Source organism: Coregonus clupeaformis, chromosome 17 (assembly GCF_020615455.1).
Source record: "Coregonus clupeaformis isolate EN_2021a chromosome 17, ASM2061545v1, whole genome shotgun sequence".
NCBI lineage: Eukaryota > Metazoa > Chordata > Actinopteri > Salmoniformes > Salmonidae > Coregonus > Coregonus clupeaformis.
Window position 1 is genome coordinate 61,379,979 of NC_059208.1, and position 19,196 is coordinate 61,399,174.

Genomic DNA, 19,196 nt, shown 5'->3' on the forward strand with positions numbered 1-19,196 from the left:
CGTGGGAAGCATAGGAGTCAACATTGGCCAGCATCCATTTTGACACCCGACGAATTGAGGCTGTTCTGAGGAACTCAATATTAGCAAGATCTTCCTGATGTTTGGTATAAACAGTGCCATAGTTGGCCAGACTTTTGAATGACCCATGGTTCCACATGGAGGAGGATGCAGCCTCACACTGACTACAAATCCAGCTGTATTTTTCCTTTGTAAGTGAACTTGACAACAAAGTGCTGCTGATCCAGTATTTTAATGTAATATTGTGGACAAAAGTCATGTGTGTTTTAACCCGTTAGATGTCAGGATGGAGTGTTGTGAGGTGGAGCCACGCTACACCATCGAGCAGATCGACCTCCTCCAGCGCCTCCGTCTCTCAGGGATGACCAAGCCACAGATCGTCCAGGCCTTGGGGTCCCTAGAGCGACTAGACCCCGACCACCGCCCCCCGTACTGCAACGACACCGCCACCGCCAACCCCACCACCAACACCACCCCTACCACAGCCTCCGCCCCAGCCCCACCCTCCTCCTCTTCCTCCTCCTCCTCCTCCTCTTCCTCCCTCTCCTTGGCATCCGCCACAACGCAGACCCCCGGGCTGGACGGTGCCTCGCTGTCGCCTAGCAACAGCTACGAGGCCTCTCCCCCGCCGCAGTACCCGCATGGGGTTGGAGTTCAGAAGTCGTTTAGCTATGACATCATGGCGGAGGAGGACTGGGATCTGGAGGAGAAGGTGGAGGAGTACATGAGGTGAGAGGGAGGGAGGTAGTAGTGAAACATGAAGAGAAGGTAGAAGATAAGGAGGGGTATTTGATGTGAACATAGCAGAAGGTAGAAGATAAGGAGGGGTATTTGAGGTGAACATAGCAGAAGGTAGAAGATAAGGAGGTGTATTTGAGGTGAACATAGCAGAAGGTAGAAGATAAGGAGGGGTATTTGAGGTGAACATAGCAGAAAGTAGAAGATAAGGAGGGTATTTGAGGTGAACATAGCAGAAGGTAGAAGATAAGGAGGGGTATTTGAGGTGAACATAGCAGAAGGTAGAAGATAAGGAGGGGTATTTGAGGTGAACATAGTAGAAGATAAGATGGGGTATTTGAGGTGAACATAGCAGAAAGTAGAAGATCTAGCTCTGAGAGAGGAAGATGATTATATCATCATCAGATAATAACAGCCAGTCCCTGGTGATGCTAGATTATTCTCCTACTGTTAGCCTGACTAATTTGGGTCAGGTGTGTAGGGAGAGACAGATAAAGAGATGACTGCAGCCAGGCTTACATACAGGATCTACACAAGGCTTTGTCACAGTCTCTGGCAATATGGTGTCTTGTACAAGTGTGTAGACATTCCAGAAACCACAGTCAAATCAATGCAGAGAGAAAGAAAATAGAGAAATAATAGAAAAGTACAGGGGTGCCGAGTCGATGTGCAGGGGTGCCTAGTCGATGTGCAGGGGTGCCTAGTCGATGTGCAGGGGTGCCTAGTCGATGTGCAGGGGTGCCTAGTCGATGTGCAGGGGTGCCTAGTCGATGTGCAGGGGTGCCTAGTCGATGTGCAGGGGTGCCTAGTCGATGTGCAGGGGTGCCTAGTCGATGTGCAGGGGTGCCTAGTCGATGTGCAGGGGTGCCTAGTCGATGTGCAGGGGTGCCTAGTCGATGTGCAGGGGTACCTAGTCCATGTGCAGGGGTACCTAGTCCATGTGCAGGGGTGCCTAGTCCATGTGCAGGGGTACAAGGTTTCTCTGCTTCTGTGTGTAGGCTGCATTAAAGATATCCAGTCAACAAATGGTGAATCTGGAGTCATGTCAGCTAGGCCTATGGCTTCCTCTGCTCGTTTCCAGCTCTCTTTCATCAGCTTTTCTGAAAACATAGGGGAGGCAAAAATCCTATGGTGGAGAATGTACACATTGTATGGTTCCACCAGCATATCCACATTACTGCAGATGTAATGAATAATAATATGCCATTTTAGCAGACGCTTTTATCCAAAGGGACTTACAGTCATGCGTGCATACATTTTTGCGTATGGGTGGTCCCCGGGGGGGATCGAATGATTTGGATATAAGCAGAGGAAGAATCTTTTGAGATGTACCGAAGTTGTGATGATGATGATGATGACTGTTGCTCTAGCCACTGCTAGCCCCACAAACAGGAAGCTAGAAACAGGAAGTGTATTGTCTGTTCTTACTCTGTGGTGCCCTGTTGTGCTTTTATAGGAGGGACAGTAACCTGGTGAAGGAGGAGATCAAAACTTTCCTCAACAACCGCAGGATCTCCCAGGCCATCGTGGGACAGGTCACAGGTAATGCGTTCATATATTCTGCTGTAGACAGCTTTTTTTAGTGAACCTGTGATAGTGTGCGCTGTTTACATTGTTTTGTATGAATATTACCTGTCTTTCCATGTAGGATATTTTATAACACTCTCATTTGTTCCTACTCACTCTCCTTCTCTTCTCTCCGTCTCTGTTTCTCCTCTCCTCTTATCTACCTTCCTTCTCCTTTCCTCCTCACTCCTCTCCTCTCCCTAGGTATCAGTCAGTTCTGTCTCCTCTCCCTAGGTATCAGTCAGTTGTGTCTCCTCTCCCTAGGTATCAGTCAGTTCTGGTTCCTCTCCCTAGGTATCAGTCAGTTCTGGTTCCTCTCCCTAGGTATCAGTCAGTTCTGTCTCCTCTCCCTAGGTATCAGTCAGTTCTGTCTCCTCTCCCTAGGTATCAGTCAGTTGTGTCTCCTCTCCCTAGGTATCAGTCAGTTCTGTCTCCTCTCCCTAGGTATCAGTCAGTTCTGTCTCCTCTCCCTAGGTATCAGTCAGTTCTGTCTCCTCTCCCTAGGTATCAGTCAGTTCTGTCTCCTCTCCCTAGGTATCAGTCAGTTCTGTCTCCTCTCCCTAGGATTCAGTCAGTTGTGTCTCCTCTCCCTAGGATTCAGTCAGTTCTGTCTCCTCTCCCTAGGATTCAGTCAGTTCTGGTTCCTCTCCCTAGGTATCAGTCCGTTCTGTCTCCTCTCCCTAGGATTCAGTCAGTTCTGGTTCCTCTCCCTAGGTATCAGTCAGTTCTGTCTCCTCTCCCTAGGTATCAGTCAGATTTACAGTGCCTTCAGAAAGTATTCATACACCTTGACTTATTCCACATTTTGTTGTTAGAGCCTGCATTCAAAATGGGTTAAATACACACTACCAGTCAAAAGTTTGGACACACCTACTCATTCAAGGGTTTTTCTTTATTTTTACTATTTTTTACATTGTAGAATAATAGTGAAGACATCAAAACTATGAAATAACACATATGGAATCATGTAGTAACCAAAAAAGTGTTAAACAAATCAAAATATATTTGAGATTCTTCAAAGTAGCCACCCTTTGCCTTGATGACAGCTTTGCACACTCTTGGCATTCTCTCAACCAGCTTCATAAGGTAGTCACCTGGAATGCATTTCCATTAACAGGTGTGCCTTCTTAAAAGTTAATTTGTGGAATTTCTTTCCTTAATGCGTTTGAGCCAATCAGTTGTGTTGTGACAAGGTAGGGGGGTATACAGAAGATAGCCCTATTTGGTAAAAGACCAAGTCCATATTATGGCAAGAACAGCTCAAATAAGTAAATTGTGAGCTCTGTAGCTCAATTGGTAGAGCATGGCGCTTGTAACGCCAGGGTAGTGGGTTCGATCCCCGGGACCACCCATACGTAAAAATGTATGCACACATGACTGTAAGTTGCTTTGGATAAAAGCGTCTGCTAAATGGCTTATTATTATTATATTATTATAGAAACGACAGTCCATCATTACTTTAAGACATGAAGGTCAGTCAATACGGAACATTTCAAGAACTTTTAAAGTTTCTTCAAGTGCAGTCGCATAAACCATAAAGCGCTATGATGAAACTGGCTCTCATGAGGACCGCCACAGGAATGGAAGACCCGGAGTTACCTCTGCTGCAGAGGATAAGTTCATTAGAGTTACCAGCCTCAGAAATTGCAGCCCAAATAAATGCTTCACAGAGTTCAAGTAACAGACACAACTCAACATCAACTGTTCAGAGGAGACTGTGTGAATCAGGCCTTCATTGTCGAATTGCTGCAAAGAAACCACTACTAAAGGACACCAATAAGAAGAAGAGACTTGCTTGGGCCAAGAAACACGACTAATGGACATTAGACCGGTGGAAATGTGTCCTTTGGTCTGGAGTCCAAATGTGATATTTTTGGTTCCAACCGCCGTGTCTTCGTGAGACGCGTTGTGGGTGAACGGATGATCACTGCATGTGTATTTCCCACCGTAAAGCATGGAGGAGGAGGTGTGGAGGTGTGGAGGTGCTTTGCTGGTGACACTGTCTGTGATTTATTTAGAATTAAAGACACACTTAACCAGCATGGCTACCACAGCATTCTGCAGTGATATGCCATCCCATCTGGTTTGGGTTTAGTGGGACTATCATTTGTTTTTCAACAGGACAATGACCCAACACACCTCCAGTCTGTGAAAGGGCTATTTGACCAAGAAGGAGAGTGATGGTGCTGCATCAGGTGACCTGGCCTCCACAATCCCCCGACCTCAACCCAATTGAGATGGTTTGGGATGAGTCGGAGGGCAGAGTGAAGGAAAAGCAGCCAACAAGTGCTCAGCATATGTGGGAACTCTTTCAAGATTGTTGGAAAAGCATTCCAGGTGAAGCTGGTTGAGAGAATGCCAAGAGTGTGCAAAGCTGTCATCAAGGCAAAGGGTGGCTACTTTGAAGAATCTCAAATATAAAATATATTTAGATTTGTTTAACACTTTTTTTGGTTACTACATGATTCCATATGTGTTATTTCATAGTTTTGATGTCTTCACTATTATTCTACAACGTAAAAACATTAAAACAATTAATAAAAACCCTTGAATGAGTATGTGGTCCAAACTTTTGACTGGTACTGTTTATATATGTTAAACCATCTACACACAATACCCCATCATGAAAACAACATGTTCTTAGACATTTTTGAAAATGTATTGAAAATTAAATACAGAAATATTTTGTAGAAGCACCTTTGGTAGCGATTACAGCTGTGAGTCTTCCTGCGTAAGTCTCTAAGAACTTTCCACAACTGGATTATGCAACATTTGCCCATTTATTATTTTCAAAATTCTTCAAGCTTTGTCAAATTGGTTGTTGATCATTGACAGACAACCATTTTCAGGTCTTGCTATAGATTTTCAAGTAGATTTAGGTCAAAACTGTTACTCGGCCATTCAGGAACATTCACTATCTTCCTGGTAAGCAACTCCAGTGTATATTTGGCCTTGTGTTTTAGGTTATTGTCCCGCTGAAAGGTTAATTAATCTCCCAGTGACTGAACCAGGTTTTCCTCTAGGACTTTGCCTGTGCTTAGCTCCATTCCGGTTAATTTTTTATCCTGAAAAACTCCCCTGTCCTTAATGATTACAAGCATACCCATAACATGATGCAGCCACCATTATGCTTGAAAATATAGAGGTTCGCAGTAATGTGTTGTGTTGGATTTGCCCCAAGCATAACACTTTGTATTCAGGACAAAGTTAATTCCTTTGCCACATTTTTTGCAGTATTACTTTAGTGCCTTGTTGCAAACAGGATGCATGTTTTGGAATATTTGTATTCTGTACAGGCTTTCTTCTTTTCACTCTGTCATTTAGGTTAGTATTGTGGAGTAACTACAATGTTGTTGATCCATCCTCAGTTTTCTCCTATCACATCCATTAACCTCTGTAACTGTTTTAAAGTCACCATTGGCCTCATGGTGAAATCCCTAATTGGTTTCCTTCCTCTGAGGCAACTGAGTTAGGAAGGACGCCTGTATCTCTGTAGTGACTGGGTGTATTGATACACAATCCAAAGTGTAATTTTATAACTTCACCATGCTCAAAGGGATATTCAATGTCTACCGATAGTTACCCTTCTTTGAGAGTCATTGGAAAACCTCCCTGGTCTTTGTGGTTGAATCTGTGTTTGAAATTCACTGCTCGACTGAGGGACCTTACAATTATCTGTAGTTGTGGGGTACAGAGATGAGGTAGTCATTCTAAAATAATATTAAACACTATGTGATTCCATGCAACCTATGTGACTTGTTAAGCAAATTTTTACTCCTGAACTTATTTAGATTTTTTTTCTCAAATTTATTGAAAATGAAATGCAGAAATATCTCATTTACATACATTTTCACACCCCTTTGCTATTACGTTCCAAATTCAGCGCAGGTGCACCCAATGTCCTTCAATCATCCTTGAGATGTCGCTACAACTTGAATGGAGTCCACCTGTGGCCAATTCAATTGTTTGCACATGATTTTGAAAGAATCACACTGGTCTATATAAGGTCCCAAAGTTGACAGTGAGAACAGAAACTATACCATGAAGTCCAACGAACTGGCCGTCGATCTCCGAGAGAATTGTGATGAGGCATATATCTGGGTATAAAACAATTTCTAGTGTTAACATTTTCCAAGAGCACAGTGGTCTCCATTATGTAACAAATATGGGACTACCCAGACTCTGCCTAGAGCTGGCCGTCTGACCAAACTGAGCAACCGGGCAAGAAGGACCTTGGTCAGGGAGGTGACCAAGAACCCAGTGACCACTCAGACAGAACTACAGAGTTCCTTGGCTGAGATGGGAGAACCTGCCAGAAGGACAACAGTCTCTACAGCACTTCACCAATCTGGGCTTTATGGGAGAGTGGCCAGATGGAAGCCACTCCTGAGAAAAATGGCTGGAGTTTGCAAAAAGCCACGTGAAAGATTCGGAGAGCACGAGGCAAAATATGATGTGGTCTGATGAGACAAAAATAGAACTCTTTGGCCTGAATGCAAAGTGCTATGTCTGGAGAAAACCAGGCACAGCTCATCACCCGTCTAACACCATCCTTACCGCGACCGGGAGACCCATGGGTGGCGCACAATTGGTCCAGCGTCATCCAAGGTAGGGGAGGGTTTGGCCGGCAGGGATGTGGGTTTGTTTCCCACGGGGGGGCAGTATGAAAAAAACAAAACATGTATGCATTCACTAACTGTAAGTAGCTCTGGATAAGAGCGTCTGCTAAATGACAAAAATGTCAATGCATGGTGGTGGCAGCATCATGCTATGGGGATTTTGTTCAGCGGCAGGGACTGGGAGACTGGTAAGGATGGAGGGAACAGTGAATGGGACCAAATACAGGCAAATACATGATGAGAACATGCTTCAGAGTGCAAACAACCTTAGACTGGGAGTGCAGATTTATGTTCCAACAGGATAATGACCCCAAGCAACGCTGGGATGGCTTCAGAACAAGAATGTGAAAGTCCTTGAGTGGGCCAGCCAAAGCCCAGATTTGAATCCCATTGAATCTATGGAAAGACTTGAAGATTGCTGTTCACCGCCTCTCCCCATCTAATTTAACAGAGCTTGAGATAATCTGCAAGGAAGAATGGGAGAAAATCCTCAAATCCAGATGTGTAAAACTAATACAGACATACCCAAGATGACTCAAAGCTGTAATCGCTGCCAACGGTGCTTCTACAAAGTATTGACTCAGGGGTGTGAATACTTATGTAAATGAGATTGTTTTTTATTTTTAATACATTAGCAAACATTTCTAAAACCATGTTTTCACTTTGTCATTATGGGGTATTGTGTGTAGATGGGTGAGATTAAAAAAAAAATCCATTTTGAATTCAGGTTGTAACACAACAAAATGTGGAGTAAGTCCAGGGGTATGAATACTTTCTGAAGGCATTCGGAAAGTATTCAGACCCCTTGACTTTTTCCAAAGTGTTACGTTACAGCCTTATTCTAAAATTGATTAAATCGTTTTTTTTATTTTTTCTCATTAATCTACACACACTACCCCATAATGACAAGGCAAAAACAGTTTTTTTTAGATTTTTGCAAATGTATATATAAAAAAAATATATATATCACATAAAAATATATATATATCACATTTACATATGTTTCCAGACCCTTTACTCAGTACTTTGTTGAAGCACCTTTGGCAGCGATTACAGCCTCGAGTCTTCTTGGGTATGACGCTGCAAGCTTGGCACACCTGTACTTTGGGAGTTTCTCCCATTCTTCTCTGCAGATTGTGGACTACAGGAAAAAGAAGAGGACCGAGCACGCCCCCATTCTCATCGATGGGGCTGGAGTGGATCAGGTTGAGAGCTTCAAGTTCCTTGGTGTCCACATCACCAACAAACTAACGTGGTCCAAGCACACCAAGACAGTCGTGAAGAGGGCATGACAAAACCTATTCCCCCCTGAGGAGACTGAAAAGATTTGGCATTGGTCCTCAGATCCTCAAAAGGTTCTACAGCTGCACCATCGAGAGCATCACTGCCTGGTATGGCAACTGCTCGGCCACCGACTGCAAGGCACTACAGAGGGTAGTGCGTACGGCCCAGTACATCATTGGGGCCATTCCTGCCATCCAGACCTCTATACCAGGCGGTGTCAGAGGAAGGCCCTCAAAATTGTCAAAGACTCAAGCCACCTAGTCATAGACTGTTCTCTCTGCTACCGCACGGCAAGCGGTACCGGAGCGCCAAGTCAAGGTCCAAGAGGCTTCTAAACAGCTTCAACCCCCAAGCCATAAGACTCCTGAACATCTAATCAAATGGCTACCCAGACTATTTGCATTTACGCTGCTGCTACTCTCTGTTATCTGCGCATAGTCACTTTAATAACTCTACCTACATGTACATATTACGTCAATTACCTCGACTAACCGGTGCCCCCGCACATTGACTCGGTACCGGTACCCCCTGTATATAGCCTCGCTACTGTTATTTCACATTGACTCTGTACCGGTACCCCCTGTATATAGCCTCCCTACTGTTATTTTTACTGCTGCTCTAATTTTTAAAAACTTTTATTTCGTATTATTTTATTGTGTGTGTGTGTGTATGTATGTGTGTGTGTGTGTGTGTGTGTGTGTGTGTGTGTGTGTGTGTATGTAATTATTATTTTTTGGGGGGGTATTCTTTCTTAAAACTGCATTGTTGGTTAAGGCTTGTAATTAAGCATTTCACTGTAAGGTCTACACCTGTTGTATTCGGCGTATGTGACAAATAACCTTTGATTTGATCCTCTCAAGCTCTGTCAGGTTGGATGCACAGCTATTTTCAGGTCTCTCCAGAGATGTTCGATCGGGTTCAAGTCTGGGCTCTGGCTGGGTCACTCAAAGGACATTCAGAGACTTGTCCCAAAGCCACTCCTGCGTTGTCTTGGCTGTGAGCTTAGGGTCATTGTCCTGTTGGAAGGTGAACCTTCGCCCCAGTCTGAGGTCCTGAGCGCTCTGGAGCAGGTTTTCATCAAGGATCTCTCTGTACTTTGCTCCGTTCATCTTTCTTTCGATCCTGACTAGTCTCCCAGTCCCTGCCGTTGAAAAACATCCCCACAGCATGATGCTGCCACCATGCTTCAACGTAGGGATGGTGCCAGGTTTCCTCCAGACATGACGCTTGGCATTCAGGCCAAAGAGTTCAATCTTGGTTTCATCAGACCAGAGAATCTTATTTCTCATGGTTTGTCCTTTTGGTGCCTTTTTTGCAAACTCCAAGCGGGCTGTCATGTGCCTTTTACTGAGGAGTGGCTTCCGTCTAGCCACTCCTTCTGGAAGCTTCTCCCATCTCCACAGAGAAACTCTAGACCTCTGTCAGAGTGACCACCGGGTTCTTGGTCACCTCCCTGACCAAGTTGGCCCTTCTCCCCTGATTGCTCAGTTTGGCCGGGCGGCCAGCTCTAGGAAGAGTCTTGGTGGTTCCAAACTTCTTCCATTTAAGAAATGTGTTCTTGGGGACCTTCAGACCCTTTGCAGAAATGTTTGTTGGTTCCCTTTCCCAGATCTGTGCCTCGATACAATCCTTTCTCGAAGGTCTATGGACAATTCTTTCGACCTCATGCCTTGGTTTTTGCTCTGACATGCACTATCAACTGTGAGACCTTATATAGACAGGTGTGTGCCTTTCCAAATCATATCCAATCAATTGAATTTTCCACAAGTGGACACCAGTGAAGTTGTAGAAATATCTCAAGGATGATCAATGGAAACAGGAGCACCTGCGCTCAATTTCGAGTCTCATAGCAAAGGGTCTGATAATTATCTAAATAAGGTATTTCTGTTTTATATTTTTCATAAATGTGCAAAAAAAATCTAAACCTGTTTTCGCTTTGTCATTATGGGGTATTGTGTGTAGATTGATGAATTAAAAAAACAATTTAATCCATTTTAGAATAAAGCTGTAGCGTAACAAAATGTTGAAAAAGTCAAGGGGTCTGAATACTTTCTGAATGCACTGTATATCCTCTCCCTAGGTATCAGTCAGAGTTATATCTCCCAGTGGTTGCTGCAGCAGGGCTTGGAGATGAGTGACTCCAAACGCAGAGCCTTCTACCGCTGGTACCTGCTGGAGAGGAACAACCCAGGTAAGAACCAGTGTAAGAGGGGGAGGAAGCGTTTAATGTTGACTCCATTCTGCTGCTTGTTGTTGCTCCCTTTCCCTCTGTCCTTCCTCTGTCCATCCTCTAATCCTGCATTGTGAATCTAAACACACACACATCGTTCTGGTTCTAGAGAGTTCAGTAAAGGAATGAGATCAGGAGACAGATAGCCATGACTGAGAGAACATATACAGTAGGATTTTTTTTTTAAACATAAAGGCCAGTTTATACTTAGTCTAACGACATGTCTGTAGACAATTTAGAATGCGACGTGTCGCTGGTCAAAACAACATTTAATTTATGCTCCGGTGGAAAGTCTGTAGATCGTCGCTTCGACTTCCAGTTTCCTTGTCACACAGACATGGGAAAAAAGCTTGTTGTCGTGGTTGCCGGACTGCCATAGCAACCATACCAAATCCTCCTGTGACAAGATGATGCAGGAGTTCCGACTTTTTCAGAATTACCTTAATTTTATTTAGTCACAATGTGGAAGTAGGCTATTTTCTGTAAGCTCGCCATTACCTAGGAATTAATTATGTTGTTGTGGGTTTATTTTCCAGTAATAATGAATAAAAAGTAGCTAAAGTTGAGACTTTGTCAGCTATACTCTGGTCATTATTTGAACTGGCTAGCCAGCTAGCTGGCTACAGTGCCTTCAGAAACTGTTCATACACCTTTACTTATTTACTTATTGCACATTTTGTTGCATTACAGCCTGAATTCAAAATTGATTAAATAGGTGTTTTTTTCACCAATTTACACACAATACCCCATAATAAGTGAAAACATGTTTTTAGAAATTGATGAAAAATAAAAACAGTAATATACTGTATCTTGATCAGGGAAGTATTCAACCCCCTGAGTCAATACATGTAAGAATCGCCTTTGGTAGCGATTACAGCTGTGAGTCTTTCTGGGTAAGTCTCTAAGAACTTTCCACAACTGGATTATGCAACATTTGCCCATTTTATTCTTTTCAACATTCTTCAAGCTCTGTCAAATTGTTTGTTGATCGTTGCTAGACAACCATTTTCAGGTCTTGCTATAAATTTTCAAGTAGATTTAGGTCAAAACTGTTACTCGGCCATTCAGGAACATTCACTGTGTTCTTGGTAAGTAACTCCAGTGTAGATTTGGCTTTGTGTTTGAGGTTATTGTCCTGCTGAGAGGTTAATTAATCTCCCAATGTCTGGTGGAAAGCAGACTGAACCTGATGCAGCCATCACTATGCTTGAAAATATGGAGAGTGGTACTCAGTAATGTATTGGATTTGCCCCAAACATAACACTTTGTATTAAGGCCAAAAAGTTAATTGCTTTGCCTCATTTTTTTGCAGGATTCCTTTAGTGCCTTGTTACAAAAAGGATGCATGTTTAGGAGAAAAAATGAATTCTGTACAAGCTTCCTTCTTTTTACTCTGTCAATTCGTTTAGTATTGTGAAGTAACTACAATGTTGATCCATCCTCAGTTTATCTCCTATCACAGACATTAAACTCTGTACCGTGGCTTGCAAAAGGATTCACCCCCTTGGCATTTTTCCTATTTTGTTACCTTACAACCTGGAATTAAAATGGATTTTTGGGGGATTTGTATCATTTGATTTACACAACATGCCTACCACTTTGAAGATGCCACCTTTTGCAGCAATTACAGCTGCAAGTCTCTTGGGGTATGTCTCTATAAGCTTGGCACATCTAGCCACTGGGATTTTTGCCCATTCTTCAAGGCAAAACTGCTCCAGCTCCTTCAAGTTGGATGGGTTCCGCTGGTGTACAGCAATCTTTAAGTCATACCACAGATTGTCATTTGGATTGAGGTCTGGGCTTTGACTAGGCCATTCCAAGACATTTCAATGTTTCCCCTTAAACCACTCAAGTGTTGCTTTAGCGGTATGCTTAGGGTCATTGTCCTGCTGGAAGGTGAACCTCCGTCCCAGTCTCAAATATCTGGAAGACTGAAACAGGTTTCCCTCAAGAATTTCCCTGTATTTAGCCTCATCCATCATTCCTTCAATTCTGACCAGTTTCCCAGTCCCTGCCGATGAGAACATCCCCACAGTATGATGCTGCCGCCACCATGCTTCACTGTGGGGATGGTGTTCTCGGGTGATGAGAGGTGTTGGGTTTGCGCCAGACATAGCGTTTTCCTTGATGTCCAAAAAACTACATTTTAGCCTCATCTGACCAGTGTACCTTCTTCCAAATGTTTGGGGAGTCTCCCACATGCCTTTTGGCGAACACCAAACGTGTTTGCTTATTTATTTATTAAAGCAATGACTTTTTTCTGGCCACTCTTCCGTAAAGCCCATCTCTGTGGCGTGTACGGCTTAAAGTGGTCCTATGGACAGATACTCCAATCTCCGCTGTAGAGCTTTGATGCTCCTTCAGGGTTATCTTTGGTCTCTTTGTTGCCTCTCTGATTAATGCCCTCCTTGCCTGGTCCATGAGTTTTGGTGGGCGGCCCTCTCTTGGCAGGTTTGTTGTGGTGCCATATTCTTTCAGTTTTTTTATAATGGATTTAATGGTGCTCCGTGGGATGTTCAAAGTTTCTGATATTTTTTTATAACCCAACCCTGATCTCCACAACTTTGTCCCTGACCTGTTTGGAGAGCTCTTTTGTCTTCATGGTGCCGCTTGCTTGGTTGTGCCCCTTGTTTAGTGGTGTTGCAGACTCTGGGGCCTTTCAGAACAGGTGTATATGTATACTGAGATCATGTGACAGATCATGTGACACTTAGATTGCATACAGGTGGACTTTATTTAACTAATTATGTGACTTCTGAAGGCAATTGGTTGCACCAGATCTTATTTAGGGGCTTCATAGCAAAGGGGGTGAATACGTACAGTTGAAGTCGGAAGTTTACATACACTTAGGTTGGAGTCATTAAAACTCGTTTTTCAACCACTCCACAAATTTCTTGTTAACAAACTATAGTTTTGGCAAGTCGGGTAGGGCATCTACTTTGTGCATGACACAAGTAATTTTTCCAACAATTGTTTACAGACAGATTATTTCACTTATCATTCACTGTATCACAATTCCAGTGGGTCAGAAGTTTATATACACTAAGTTCACTGTGCCTTTAAACAGCTTGGAAAATTCCAGAAAATGATGTCATGGCTTTAGAAGCTTCTGATAGGCTAATTGACATCATTTGAGTCAATTGGAGGTGTACCTGTGGATGTATTTCAAGGCCTACCTTCAAACTCAGTGCCTCGTTGCTTGACATCATGGGAAAATCAAAATAAATCAGCCAATACTTCAGAAAAAAAATGGTAGACCTCCACAAGTCTGGTTCATCCTTGGGAGTAATTTCCAAAGGCCTGAAGGTACCACGCTCATCTGTACAAACAATAGTACGCAAGTATAAACACCATGGGACCACGCAGCTGTCATACCGCTCAGGAAGGAGTCGCATTCTGTCTCCTAGAGATGGACTTACTTTGGTGCGAAAAAGTGCAAATCAATCCCAGAACAACAGCAAAGGACCTTGTGAAGATGCTGGAGGAAACGGGTACAAAAGTATCTATATCCACAGTAAAAACGAGTCCTATATCGACGTAACCTGAAAGGCCGCTCGGCAAGGAAGAAGCCACTGCTCCAAAACCGCCATAAAAAAGCCATACTACGGTTTGCAACTGCACATGGGGACAAAGATCGTACCTTTTGGAGAAATGTCCTCTGGTCTGATGAAACAAAAATAGAACTGTTTGGCCATAATGACCATCGTTATGTTTGGAGGAAAAAGGGGGTTCTTGCAAGCCGAAGAACACCATCCCAACCATGAAGCACGGAGGTGGCAGCATCATGCTGTGGGTGTGCTTTGCTGCAGGAGGGACTGGTGCACTTCACAAATTAGATGGCGTCCTGAGGAAGGAAAATTATGTGGTTATATTGAAGCAACATCTCAAGACATCAGTCAGGAAGTTAAAGCTTGGTCGCAAATAGGTCTTCCAAATGGACAATGACCCCAAACATACTTCCAAAGTTGTGGGAAAATGGCTTAAGGACAACAAAGTCAAGGTATTGGAGTGGCCATCACAAAGCCCTGACCTCAATCCTATAGAACATTTGTGGGCAGAACTGAACATGTGTGTGCGAGCAAGGAGGGCTACAAACCTGACTCAGTTACACCAGCTCTGTCAGGAGTAATGGGCCAAAATTCACCCAACTTATTGTGGGAAGCTTGTGGAAGGCTACCCGAAACATTTGACCCAAGTTAAACAATTTAAAGGCAATGCTACCAAATACTAATTGAGTGTATGTAAACTTCCGACCCACTGGGAATGTGATGAAAGAAATAAAAGCTGAAATAAATCATTCTCTCCACTATTATTCTGACATTTCACATTCTTAAAATAAAGTGGTGATCCTAATTGACCTGAGACAGGGAATTTTTACTAGGATTAAATGTCAGGAATTGTGAAAAACTGAGTTTAAATGTATTTGGCTAAGGTGTATGTAATCGTCCGACTTCAACTGGATGCACGCACCACTTTTCCGTAATGAACTTTTTAGAATTTTTGAAACAAGTTATTTTTTTAATTTCACTTCACCAATTTGGACTATGTTGTGTATGTCCATTTTAAATTAAATCCAAATAAAAATCCATTTAAATTACAGGTTGTAATGCCACAAAATAGGAAAAACGCCAAGCGGGATGAATACTTTTGCAAGGCACTGTAACTGTTTTTAAAGTCACCATTGGCCTCATGGTGAAATCCCTGAGTGGTTTCCTTCTTCTCCGGCAACTGAGTTAGGAAGAACACCTGTGTCTTTGTAGTGACTGGGTGTATTGATACACCATCCAAAATGTAATTAATAACTTCACCATGCTTAAAGGGATATTCAATGTCTGCCCTTACTTTGCAAGGCGTTGGAAAACCTCCTTGGTCTTTGTGGTTGAATCTGTGTTTGGAATTCACTGCTCAATTGAGGGGACCTTCAGATAACCTTAATGTGTGGGGTACAGAAATGAAGTTAAACAATATTATTGCACACAGTGAGGTCATGCAACTTATGTGACTTGTTAAGCACATTTGTTCTCGTGAACTTATTTCCGTTTGCCGTAAAAAAAGTGGTTGAATACTTATTAACTCAAGACATTTCAGCTTTTCATTTTTTATTGATTTTTAAACATTTCTAAAAACATAGTTCCACTTTGACATGGGGTGTTGTGTGTAGGCCAGTGACACAACAAAATGTTGAAAAAGTCGAGGGGTACACAGTGAGGGAAAAAGTATTTGATCCCCTGCTGTTTTTGTACGTTTTTAATGTCAAAAATGTTATAAATTGATTTGCATTTTAATGAGGGATCAGATTCCAAACTCTCCACCATGGCCAAGACCAAAGAGCTCTCCAAGGATGTTAGGGACAAGATTGTAGACCTACACAAGGCTGGAATGGGCTACAAAACCATCGCCAAGCAGCTTGGTGAGAAGGTGACAACAGTTGGTGCGATTATTCGCAAATGGAAGAAACACAAAATAACTGTCAATCTCCCTCGGCCTGGGGCTACATCCAAGATCTCACCTCGTGGAGTTGCAATGATCATGAGAACGGTGAAGAATCAGCCCAGAACTACACGGGAGGATCTTGTCAATGATCTCAAAGCAGCTGGGACCATAGTCACCAAGAAAACAATTGGTAACACACTACGCCGTGAAGGACTGAAATCCTGCAGCGCCCGCAAGGTCCCCCTGCTCAAGAAAGCACATATACATGCCCGTCTGAAGTTTGCCAATGAACATCTGAATGATTCAGAGGAGAACTGGGTGAAAGTGTTGTGGTCAGATGAGACCAAAATGGAGCTCTTTGGCATCAACTCAACTCGCCGTGTTTGGAGGAGGAGGAATGCTGCCTATGACCCCAAGAACACCATCCCCACCGTCAAACATGGAGGTGGAAACATTATGCTTTGGGGGTGTTTTTCTGCTAAGGGGACAGGACAACTTCACCGCATCAAAGGGACGATGGACGGGGCCATGTACCATCAAATCTTGGGTGAGAACCTCCTTCCCTCAGCCAGGTCATTGAAAATGGGTCGTGGATGGGTATTCCAGCATGACAATGACCCAAAACACACGGCCAAGGCAACAAAGAAGTGGCTGAAGAAGAAGCACATTAAGGTCCTGGAGTGGCCCAGCCAGTCTCCAGACCTTAATCCCATAGAAAATCTGTGGAGGGAGCTGAATGTTCGAGTTGCCAAACGTCAGCCTCGAAACCTTAATGACTTGGAGAAGATCTGCAAAGAGGAGTGGGACAAAATCCCTCCTGAGATGTGTGCAAACCTGGTGGCCAACTACAAGAAACGTCTGACCTCTGTGATTGCCAACAAGGGTTTTGCCACCAAGTACTAAGTCATGTTTTGCAGAGGGGTCAAATACTTATTTCCCTCATTAAAATGCAAATCAATTTATATCGTTTTTGACATGCGTTTTTCTGGATTTTTTTGTTGTTATTCTGTCTCTCACTGTTCAAATAAACCTACCATTAAAATTATAGACTGATCATGTCTTTGTCAGTGGGCAAACGTACAAAATCAGCAGGGGATCAAATACTTTTTTCCCTCACTGTATATACATTTTATGGACACAGTCACTAATTATATTTTGTTTGTTTTTACTCCTGAGCTTCCTCTGATCATTTTCATGTTGTCCATCTGGTTTGCTTGGGCTCCCGAGTGGCACAGTGGTCTAAGGCACTGCATCTCAGTGCTTGCGGCGTCACTACAGACCCCCTGCCATTAAAATTATAGACTGATCATTTCTTTGTCAGTGGGCAAACGTACAAAATCAGCAGGGGATCAAATACTTTTCCCTCCCTGTAAATACTTTCTAAAGGCACTGTAGCTAGCAACGAACCAAAACATTGTTTAGAAAATGTGCTTTTAGTTGCCTGGGTTACTAGGTTGACATTTGCTGAATTCATTGTAAAACGGATGGGTTTATTGGTGTTAAAATAGACGGTATGCTATTTGGAGCACCCGGCTGCTGTTTTGTTTATACTTTTCATAACGACAACAACAAGTTTGATGTCGGAAAACAATAGAATGTTCATGATGTCGCTACGACAACTGTCTACAGACATGTCGATAGACGACTGTAAACCAGCCTTTGCTGTAGATACTAATCAATCATGTTAGTCATCTGGTTTGAAGTGTAACTCTAGTGGATGAGTGTGGCGTCTGTCCATCCCATCTTAACCCAGGCTACAGTAACATCGTGATCCATCCATCTTAACCCAGGCTAGAGTAACATCGTGATCCATCCATCTTAACCCAGGCTAGAGTAACATCATGATCCATCCATCTTAACCCAGGCTAGAGTAACATCATGATCCATCCATCTTAACCCAGGCTAGAGTAACATCATGATCCATCCATCTTAACCCAGGCTAGAGTAACATCATGATCCATCCATCTTAACCCAGGCTAGAGTAACATCGTGATCCATCCATCTTAACCCAGGCTAGAGTAACATCATGATCCATCCATCTTAACCCAGGCTAGAGTAACATCATGATCCATCCATCTTAACCCAGGCTAGAGTAACATCGTGATCCATCCATCTTAACCCAGGCTAGAGTAACATCATGATCCATCCATCTTAACCCAGGCTAGAGTAACATCATGATCCAACCATCTTAACCCAGGCTAGAGTAACATCGTGATCCATCCATCTTAACCCAGGCTAGAGTAACATCATGATCCATCCATCTTAACCCAGGCTAGAGTAACATCATGATCCATCCATCTTAACCCAGGCTAGAGTAACATCGTGATCCATCCATCTTAACCCAGGCTAGAGTAACATCATGATCCATCCATCTTAACCCAGGCTAGAGTAACATCATGATCCATCCATCTTAACCCAGGCTAGAGTAACATCATGATCCATCCATCTTAACCCAGGCTAGAGTAACATCGTGATCCATCCATCTTAACCCAGGCTAGAGTAACATCATGATCCATCCATCTTAACCCAGGCTAGAGTAACATCATGATCCATCCATCTTAACCCAGGCTAGAGTAACATCGTGATCCATCCATCTTAACCCAGGCTAGAGTAACATCATGATCCATCCATCTTAACCCAGGCTAGAGTAACATCATGATCCATCCATCTTAACCCAGGCTAGAGTAACATCATGATCCATCCATCTTAACCCAGGCTAGAGTAACATCATGATCCATCCATCTTAACCCAGGCTAGAGTAACATCATGATCCATCCATCTTAACCCAGGCTAGAGTAACATCGTGATCCATCCATCTTAACCCAGGCTAGAGTAACATCATGATCCATCCATCTTAACCCAGGCTAGAGTAACATCATGATCCATCCATCTTAACCCAGGCTAGAGTAACATCATGATCCATCCATCTTAACCCAGGCTAGAGTAACATCATGATCCATCCATCTTAACCCAGGCTAGAGTAACATCGTGATCCATCCATCTTAACCCAGGCTAGAGTAACATCGTGATCCATCCATCTTAACCCAGGCTAGAGTAACATCATGATCCATCCATCTTAACCCAGGCTAGAGTAACATCATGATCCATCCATCTTAACCCAGGCTAGAGTAACATCGTGATCCATCCATCTTAACCCAGGCTAGAGTAACGTCATGATCCATCCATCTTAACCCAGGCTAGAGTAACATCATGATCCATCCATCTTAACCCAGGCTAGAGTAACATAATAACCTCCCATAGGAAGTCAAGAATAAACACCATCCACACAGACTGAAATATGGATGCAC

The 19,196-nt window shown here is 43.2% G+C and overlaps 1 protein-coding gene across 3 annotated transcripts in view; it reads left to right on the top strand.

Annotated features, from left to right (window-relative positions):
• Nucleotides 1–19,196, top strand: part of LOC121586856 (homeobox-containing protein 1-like) — a 30,720-nt gene that overhangs the window by 2,061 nt on the left and 9,463 nt on the right. For all 3 annotated transcript variants that reach the window (XR_006661911.1, XM_045226452.1, XM_045226453.1), the window contains exons 3-5: nucleotides 297–747; nucleotides 2,213–2,298; nucleotides 10,306–10,416. Coding sequence is in view for 2 of the 3 variants with exons in the window: in XM_045226452.1 (XP_045082387.1) it covers nucleotides 297–747; nucleotides 2,213–2,298; nucleotides 10,306–10,416 (648 nt within the window). In the remaining variant the exon portion in view is untranslated. The remainder of the gene's footprint in view (nucleotides 1–296; nucleotides 748–2,212; nucleotides 2,299–10,305; nucleotides 10,417–19,196) is intronic.